Raw genomic sequence first — 10000 nt, 5'->3', positions numbered from 1 at the left:
CACGCGCGAAGGGAACACCGCTGCTCTGCTCGGTGTATTTCGTGTGTGTGTGTGTCTGTGCGTGTTCTGTTGCCTTCGTTGGTTCTCCTTGTTGGCGTCCTTGGCAGTGGTGCCGTGTGTTCTCGTGTGGTGATTAACAGTGTACGTTTTCTTATTGACGTTCTTGAGTGAGTTCACTTTTTGTTCGGATATAAGTTGCGGCTCCGCGAATATCGTTTCATTACCGGCAGTGATAACTAAACCCGGTTTGGAAACACATATTTTTGTTGTATCTCTGAATCCCACATTTTTTTTTCCTGGCTAAATGCATATTCATGGGAGATACACTGAACCGATATAGTATTGTTTTGCAACAGCCCCAGCATACATAGTGTTAATACTAGGCTAAGGATAACCCGCATGGAATCGCCATCAACTGCTTTAGAGGCGGATCTGTCATCTGCTCTTAAACCGAGACGCCGGGGACTTAAATATTTCGAAACATTAAAAGTCTCGAAAAACTAATATTCAAGATGCATATAGTAAACAGGCTGACTGACTGACAGAGACATAGTCATAATATTATTACCTTATATTCTTAGACAAAATATGTTTAAATGAAGCTCAGTACATTTATATATATATCCACTTTTGCAGCGCAGAACAGCAGTGTATGAATTTAAGAATAAGCGATATTTTTAAGATGTTATCGTAAGAAATCAGACAGACACAAACACACATGTCCACACAGACAAACCCCTCACATATACACACACAGACAGACCCATACGCACAGTTCCACACAGGCCAACACTCACAGACCCCCCCCCCCTCCCTCCCCACACACACACACACACACTCGGACAGACAGCTAAAAATTAATACCCGTTATGTCCTCGCCAGTAACGTGGGCTCCGTGACATTGGCACACGTATTGAATTACTGTCAATCATCTTTCGAGCTTTCTTTGTTTTCTCTCGAGCGGGAAGCGCCAGAATTCCCCGAAGTTAAGACAACAACAACAAATCTGGGAGTAATTCTTAGTTATTTCCAGTGTAAACAAATTAAACCTAATTTGAATGCAAAAAAAAAGGAACGTATATAAAATAGTCTACAAGAAATTAATTGTCTCTGAGGCAGCGGAGCGGTAATGGGTGCGGGGAATCAAGTCTTATCAAGCGGAGTGCCACGTGATTGCCTGCGTCGGGTGATTGACGACGCCCTCTTGGAGGAGCAGCCCAACGACTTCCATTAATAGGAGTTGCTGGCTGTTAGGCTCTGGGGGATACCTCGCTCTCTGTCTGTCTCTCTGTTTCTTTGTCCCTTACTCTGTCTTTCTCTTCTTCTTCTTCTTCTTCTTCTTCTTCTTCTTCTTCTTCTTCTTCTTCTTCTTCTCCTCCTCCTCCTCCTCCTCCTCCTCCTCCTCCTCCTCCTCCTCCTCGTTTCTCTCTCTCTCTCTCTCTCTCTCTCTCTCTCTCTCTCTCTCTCTCTCTCTCTCTCTCTCTCTCTCTCTCTCTCTCTCTCTCTCTCTCTCTCTCTCTCTCGCGTTCACTTGATATGTGCATACATTCAAAAACACGTATGTCGTCTTCGTTGCACTTGACATGTACAATATATGAATGTATGTATACATTCTATAAACCCGCACACGCCCCACTCATCTTCATTTCATGTATCAAGATGAAATTTGATCTAGTGCTTTTTTTTTCTTTTCTTTTTTGATAATATACAGCTGCCAGTCTTAATCTGCCTGACTGTTTGTGGTGGCCGTGCTGAACGCGGTAACCGCTAGCTTTTCTTTATTAAATAACAGGCAGACAACAGACTCATAATGGCAGAAATGCCAGAATTATTTTTCCTCTTTTTTTGCGGCGCGGTTCTCCTTTGGTGAATTACGAATCTGGTCACGATTTTAATGAGATTAGGTCGGTTATCTCTGCTCGTCTGTCATGTCGTCGAGGAGTTCGGCGTAAGTTGGCCGTGCATAAACTGTGGAGTGTCGCGAGATAAAAATAACATCGGCTTTCTTGCATACCTCGTTGTATAATCTGCCAGTAAGTGTCGTATTACCCTTGATATATTAGAATCGACGAAGAGAGTGCAAGTAAATTTAGGCTATTGGATAAATGGTATTGTTGAGGAGCGATCGTCAATTTTTCAGTTTATTGCCTGGCATCGAATTAATTCTCATCAGAACGTTTATAAGTAAATAGTGCAAAGGGCTTAATAAAGGGAATTGATAGACATAAGAGAGGCGGCTGTGTGGGCGTGACACTGGCAGTACACGTGCTCTCGCCCGCCCCACAGCAGGTGCTTAGGCAAAGAATTGGACAAGCCTATACTCCATTATGTTTATCGATGAATATTATAGTATTATTGTTGTTATTACTCTTTAGGTTATGATTGTTGCTGAATTTTTTGTTATTATTGGATATTATTGTTATTATTTATTATTATTGTTAATATTATTATTGTTATTATTATTTTGTTATTATTATTTTGTTATTATTATTATTGTTATTATTATTATTATTATTATTATTGTTATTATTAATAATAATTATTATTATTATTATTATTATTATTATTATTATTATTATTGTTATTAATAATAATAATTATTATTATTATTATTATTATTATTATTATTATTATTATTATTATTATTATTATTATTATGAACCGCCGCCTGAGATTTAACTGCCAGCTTGTTTTCACCCTACTGATCGTTCATATTTTCCTGGCCGATTGCGTGTTCATGTTGTTATTATTGTTGACACATTATTTTAGTCAATTTAGTAATGGACAATGTGAATAGATTTACGTTTTTATTTTTTGATTTATATATTTTCGTCTCTTGTCGATACCATTGCCAATCTGCCAGAAGGGATAAACGCCAGGACAGGATGTTATACAAGGAGAAAGCCTCTTTTATATACAATCGAAGCCCCCTATCTCGGTGTTTGTTGTCGTGTTGTTGAGCCCGCTATTGTTTTTTTTTCTAGATTTATTCTGTGTGTGGACTTCGGGCCGTTTTGACTTGCAATGAAAGTCCTTTTCTCTCTCTCTCTCTCTATCTATCTATCTGTCTCTGTCTCTCTCTATCTCTATTTCTCTGTCTCTCTCTACCTCTATCTTCTCCCCTTCCTCCCTACTTCTCTCCCTCTCCATCTGTTCTTCTCTCTTCTCTCTCTTTCTTCTCCCCTTTCCCCCTCTCCCATCATCTCTCCCCTTCATCCATCAACACCCATCGCCCAGGGTTAGCATTTCGTGCATTCGGCATTTAGATTCCATTTCGTGTTAAAGGAGCTAGTGTACTTCACGCTAGCCGGTTACGAGTACTATTAAGCGGTTGCTACTGTGCGGTTTAGTAAAACGGTTCGTACTACAGCCGAAAGAAAGTAGCTATGGGGCCGGAGGAGAGATTGTAAGGGAAGAGGGTAGAGGATGGCAGTTGGAAATCATAATTGTCAGCTTTCTCATTGTGTGTGTGTGTGTGTGTGTGTGTGTGTGTGTGTGTGTGTGTGTGTGTGTGTGTGTGTGTGTGTGTGTGTGTGTGTGTGTGTGTGAGAGAGAGAGAGAGAGAGAGAGAGAGAGAGAGAGAGAGAGAGAGAGAGAGAGAGAGAGAGAGAGAGAGAGAGATATAGAGATAGAGATAGAGATAGAGATAGAGATAGAGATAGAGATAGAGATAGAGATAGAGATATATATATATATATATATAGAGAGAGAGAGAGAGAGAGATAAATAATGTATTATGTTTTGTATAATGTATTGTGGAAGACAGAGAAAGAGAAGGAGAGAGAAGAAACTCACGAGGAAAAGAGATCAGACAAAAACAAACAAACAAACACAGACTACCAACCCAGCAAACACAAGGAAAGAAAGAAAAAGAGAGAGAGAGAGAGAGGGTAAAGAAAAGTGCAACCGGAAAAGGGTGCACATGGGAAGGAGAAGGGAAGTGGGGAGGACGAGGGAGAGTCGTGAGGGAAGGTGTGGGGGTGTGGGAGGCCAGGAGGAGGGAAGGGGTGGGGGTGGGGGAGGCCAGGAGGAGGGAGGGGGCGGGGCGTCCGGAGGAAGAGAGGATGGCTAACAGCTGTGTCCTTGGGAGTCGGTATCCTGGGGGAAGGGGAGGTGGGGGAGGAGGAGGAGGGGGAAAGGGGGAGGAAACTGGGGCGTCGGTGCTCGAGATGGCGGGACTCTCCCCAGCGTCCATATGCTTTCCGCGCCATCTGCTCTCGCCGTGACACAAAAATCCCGGTGCTTTCCTTTTGCCTAAGTTACCTGGATAATAAGCATTTTTTTTTCTTTTCTTTTTTTTTCCTACTTCAGCTGTTGAAATAAAAGGGTTTGTTTGTTTGCTTCTTCAGTCTCGCCTTCTTCGTAGGTTACGATAGGTGCAATTTTTGGCTTTTTATATTTGCTTCTTTCGGGTTTGTCATTTTTTTTTTCTCTTTGCGTCTCATTTAGCAGTTCCTTCTTGGAACTTTTCGCAATGTCAAACTTGCAGTATTTTCTGCTTGACATTTCTCTCTCTCTCTCTCTCTCTCTCTCTCTCTCTCTCTATCTATCTGTCTATCTCTATCTCTATCTCTATCTTTGTTTCTCTTTTTCTCTATCTCTCTGTCTCTCTCTATCTCTATCTTCTCCCCTTCCTCCCTACTCCTCTCCCTCTCCATCTTTTTCTCTATCTCTCTGTCTCTCTCTATCTCTATCTTCTCCCCTTCCTCCCTACTTCTCTCCCTCTCCATCTTTTTCTCCATCTCTCTCTCTCTCTCTCTCTCTCTCACTCTCTCTCTCTCACACACACACACACATACACACACACACACACACACACACACACACACACACACACACACACACACACACACACACACACACACACACACACACACAGAGTTCGATCACCCACATAAACGATTACGATTTCCTGTTAGAGAAGCTAGTGAAGATACACCGATGGTGGTAATCTCTATCACAATATTGGCATTTGTTTCAAAGGGATGTCTAGTGGAAATAATAGACTGTGACCTATTCCATTCGTATTCTGAAAAAATTGTATTTATTTTTTTAAGAATTTTGTTACCTTGCAATGTTAATTACGAATGATACCGAATGGGTATTAGGGGCGTAAGGGTGGGCGGCCGCCGTCTTGCTTTGTCTTCGGACTTCCCTCTGCAACCCGCGGGAGTGGAAATTTCCCGGTTGCGAAGGTAAAAAAGAAATGTTTTAAGTGTTGTAGAAGTTGTCCGGCAGGCAAAGAGTGTTGCCATGCGGTTTCGGGTTGCCATTTCGCGGCAAAATAGGTCGGCGCACGTGGATATCGAAGAGAGAACACCTTGATTTGTTTTAGTCAGCAGAGCGGGGACGAAATAGGGTGGTGGGTAGCGAGCGAGACGGCGCACTCGCTCAAAGGGAAGTACAGTGACTCGCCCCGAGAGTGCAAGTCATACTTAGTTATTTTGTATGTTGTATTACGAGCATTCCGAGGGCAGCAAAACGCATTTACAGGAGTCACGGGTTCTGCATTCACGACGTTTGTGGTTGACGTGTTCTGACGTGTTCGATAGTACTTTGATATTCCTTACTGACATATTCTGTTACCAAAGCATATATCCTCTTGAAGCTCCCAAGATCTAATGGGAAGTGGCTGCAGGATTATGCAAGCGCTGAGCAGCGTGAATAGCAGCGGTCGCTGACACCCCCTCGTCATTGGTCACCTGCGGTCCTGACATTCCTTCATGCTGAATAAGGCTGTCGGATGCCGTGTTTTCTTTTTCAGGCGCACGTGCAGCGACGGGACCGTTGTGTTATGACTTGCTTGACTAGAAATTAAATTGATTAGGTTATGATACAGGATTATCAGGGTGTGATGGCACACCATCACTCCAGATTGATTCCCATCACTCGCGGTGATGTAATTATCAACATGATGCCCCGGTCGTTCCGTTGTTATTTATAAAAGTGCGCTTTATAGTAATGGAAATTATAATCCGTTTAGTATTTGCGTTCATTCCAAGTTGGAATCGTCTCACTGCAACATTTGTTTCACCTTTTCGTCGTATCTTGTTTGTAATGTTCGGCTTGAGGGATACGTGGCAACAATTTGTCTTGCGGAACAGTTGCGGGTTTGTTGTGGTACTTAGCTGGTCAGGACGTGGTGATCTGGGAGGGGCAGGGGGGGGGGGGGTAGAAAAGTGGTTAGACGGTTGGCCTACATGTAACGCGTGCACTGGAGTTAGTCTGAGGACTTAGGGGCAACGGCGAGCATGGAGTCCCCCACCGCGGTACGACCCGACAGATCTCAGTGAACGACTTTTAAGATGGGTCCTGGGTGTTTGAAATCATAACACGAGCAGATGATGTGATGAGGTGCCTCGAGACGGCGAATATATGGTGTTTGCACAGATGGTGCTTGTAGCAGAGACTGAGTCACGTGAAAGATAGTTTTTTTTTTTCGAAGTGACAGGTCGCTCGGGAGTGATTGCAGTGAATCGTGTGTCGAAATGAACAAGCGATGCAGGACTCAGTGTACATCAGAAAAGTGCAGTCAATACTTTATTATTATTAATAATCGACCGAGAAACGGTGCATTTGATTACTGCTTTAGTTTTTAGTGCAAAGTGGAGACTTATCACATGTGACAGTAACTCTGCTGATAAATAAACTGATTGGTACTGATAGATTCACAAAAATGTTATAATATAATTATTTAATAACTGTGTTGGTGACATTGTCATTTATAAAAAAAATATTGTTATGGCAACGAATCAGCCAGGACTTCAAAGATGTGGAAGCTGCATAGACCATTTCACACCAACACGGGAGGAAATGTGTTATTTCAGTTCGGTTCACAGCTGGGGCATGTAATTCGGTTCCGGTATTGAAACACAATGCATGATATCGTCATGACTTGCATGGCGCCAGACGAATGGGTTAGTGAAGTCTCAACGCGCATGGCGTTCCAGGCCACTTGATTGAGCTGTCGTGTGGTGCTGCTTGCCAGTCGGAGCCAAGACGCCCGCTGCTCTCGGTGATTGCCTAACCGTTCTCCTTCTTCTCCGTTGACAGATGTCTCGTCTGAACGGCGTCAACGCTTTAAACGGGTGCGGCGAGATGAACGGAACAGGGAGCTCCGGGTGCTGGACCATCGGCCTCATCAACGCCAAGGCCAAGTACCTCACCGCGGAGACCTTCGGCTTCAAGATCAACGCCAACGGTGAGAGAGGAGGAGATTCTCGTATGATAAGTGCATGAAAGCCCTGGACAGTTATTTAATCACAATAAAGCGAAAGAAAAACGTCACCAAAGTAGGAAATGGATTATGTGTTTACGTTGAATTACAGAAGTAGAAAGTGGAAACTAGTTTACACGCAGAATCCATTTCATGAAAACGATCTGTCCTAAATATGGTTGTTAGAAGCTCATCTTATACTAACACATTTTCTGCTACCCACAGGCGTCTCGCTTAAAAAGAAACAGATGTGGACTTTAGAACCTGCCGAGAAAGATCTCATTGCCTTCAAGTCTCATCTGGACAAATACCTGTCCGTCGACCAGGTAGGTTTTCATCTTTTTCCTCCTTTTTAATGGGTTTCTCAGAATTATGTGGGTTGTATGTAATCAGTATGTAATGTTGAATCCTTACTCGTATAATCTTTAGTACGTGGTTCCATTTGTCAAATGTTAATGTATTTAGAGATGAAATGTGCCATCACTTGCATTGCCTTAGCAAGAAAGTTGAGCGATTTCTCCGATCTGCGCCACAATAACCGAGCACATCACAGCATACGTGAAATATATCTTCTCGTCCAAGCCAGTAGCACGGTATCCTTACTTCCCTTGACAGTACGGCAACGTGACTTGCGAGAGCGAGGACCGCGATGTCTCGTGCATGTTCGAGGTGTCCGTGACCGACGACGAGCACGGCCGCTGGGCACTCCGCAACGTGACCCGAGGCTACTTCCTGGGTGCCGCCGGGGACAAGCTCATCTGCACGGCCAAGGTGCCCACCGACGCCGAGCTCTGGACCATCCACCTCGCTGCCCGGCCTCAGGTAAGCCAAGATGCGCGGTAATTTCTCTCTCTGCTACATCTTTCCGTACGGCTAGGGTCATGATTTTGGGTGATGCGTCCTAGAACGTAGTGATAACCAGCGCCGATGTCGCCCTCTAGGTCAACCTCCGCTCCCTGGGCCGCAAGAGGTACGCCCACCTGAACGAGGAGGGCACCGAGATCGAGGTGGACGCCAACGTGCCTTGGGGCGAGGACACGCTGTTCACCCTCGAGTTCAGAGACAACAAATACGCCATTCACACCACCAACAACAAGTACCTCTGCCTGGACGGGAAACTCATCCCCCAGTGCACGCGCGATGCTCTCTTCTGCCTCGAGTACCACCACGGCTCACTCGCCCTCAGGGACCATCAGGTTTGTTACACAGTGCCTTTTCGTTTTGTTCTCTGTTGAAATGTTAAAAAAATGTAAAGCGTAATTTATTGATGTATTTTTATTTTATATGTATGGTTGCATGCAAAGTATGCGTTGTATTTAGAGATGGTAGAAACCTATTGCAAATGCTAATTGTTCACATCCATCCTGTTCCTGAAGAAAATGCTCTTGGTTCTTCCTTAGGGTCAGTACCTGAGCCCCATCGGCTCCAGGGCGGTACTGAAGTCCCGCTCCAACACAGTCACCAAGGACGAGTTGTTCGCCTTGGAGGACTCCCTACCTCAGGCATCCTTCGGTGCCGTCCTCAACACCCGATACGTCTCCGTCAAGCAAGGTGAGTGTCAAGATACTCAGGCGTAGCTATTGGTTGCAGGCTCGTGCGGCCACGGGATCGGAGGCTCAGGGTCGCGACCGGACGACTTTGTGTCATTTGTTGGCGCTGGGTGGGTGTAGTGGGATTGTCGGCGGGAGGGAAATATGGCGTGGGTGTACATGGCATTGTGTTCGTGGGAGGAGTACATATTTGTATCTGTTGTTAATGACGATCATTTCTTGAGGATTTGTAATGCGCATGTGCTGTCAACGCGCATCGGCATGTGTTGTCCAATCACTTGTAGTTCAGTTTTTGTTTATCAGTGCGGGCAGGATGATCCCCGCAGAGATGCGTGACCTCTCAACTGTTCTCTATCATTATTTTTTTTTGTAGCCATTGAAATATATATCGCTGACCCCAAGCGTTACCGCGGGTTGGATTGTCAACGGCGCAAACCGCTACTTGCACCTGACGTGTAGAGCGTCGACCTATCAGTTTCCCAATTACACGCGAGCAAAAATAGTCTCATTGTGGCACGATGAAGCTGCTGTGGGAGGTGACCTTCCGCTCCGCCTCACTTCCGGCGCAGGTCACTAGCTGTATCCGGGTTGAGGCTTTTCTGCTGATGCTGCTGACCCCTCACAATGGGCGCTCTCGCATCCGCCGCTGCGACAGCTCTTGCAGTGTCATTGGCAAACTCTGTCGTTGGATTCGGAGTTTCAAAGCGATGGTACGCGACGAAAAAGCTGCGCATCCACACTTTAAACATCACTACTGGACCGTTACTCTGGTGCCTCCCGAAGGCTACGGTGTGTAGACTCCACCCTCGCGCTTGTCTGAGGGGAGGAGGTGGTGGAATAGTCCGCTTCATTTATCGCCTAACTCTTGCTCATTCTGCTGTTGGGATTATGGGTGCCCGGGAGAGATTCAGTGAAACAGTTGTTCTCTCTCTCTCTCTCTCTCTTCTCTCTCTCTCTCTCTCTCTCTCTCTCTCTCTCTCTCTCTCTCTCTCTATATATATATATATATATATATATATATATATATACACATATATATACACATATATATATACATATATATATATTTATTCATTTAATCATTTTTTTTTTTCATTTATTTACTTCCACACACACTCACTCTTACTCTCATTCTCTCACTCGCATAAACTCTCATTCACACACACACACACACACACACACACACACACACACACACACACACACACACACGCACACGCACACGCACACACAC

At 44.6% G+C, this 10000-nt stretch overlaps 1 protein-coding gene across 7 annotated transcripts in view; it reads left to right on the top strand.

Annotated features, from left to right (window-relative positions):
* Positions 1 to 10000, top strand: part of LOC125028089 (protein singed-like) — a 155593-nt gene that overhangs the window by 110420 nt on the left and 35173 nt on the right. For 4 of the 7 annotated variants that reach the window (XM_047617412.1, XM_047617413.1, XM_047617414.1 and 1 more), the window contains exons 2-6: positions 7054 to 7201; positions 7442 to 7542; positions 7832 to 8038; positions 8158 to 8412; positions 8617 to 8767. In XM_047617412.1, coding sequence (XP_047473368.1) covers positions 7054 to 7201; positions 7442 to 7542; positions 7832 to 8038; positions 8158 to 8412; positions 8617 to 8767 — 862 coding nt within the window. Of the gene's footprint in view, positions 142 to 6189; positions 6270 to 7053; positions 7202 to 7441; positions 7543 to 7831; positions 8039 to 8157; positions 8413 to 8616; positions 8768 to 10000 lie in introns of those variants that run through there. The other 3 variants (XM_047617411.1, XM_047617415.1, XM_047617410.1) reach the window with 3 other exon arrangements.

Source organism: Penaeus chinensis, chromosome 8, assembly GCF_019202785.1.
Source record: "Penaeus chinensis breed Huanghai No. 1 chromosome 8, ASM1920278v2, whole genome shotgun sequence".
Taxonomy (NCBI): domain Eukaryota; kingdom Metazoa; phylum Arthropoda; class Malacostraca; order Decapoda; family Penaeidae; genus Penaeus; species Penaeus chinensis.
Note: the sequence above shows the minus strand (reverse complement) of the source record. Positions and strands in the feature narration are given on the sequence as shown.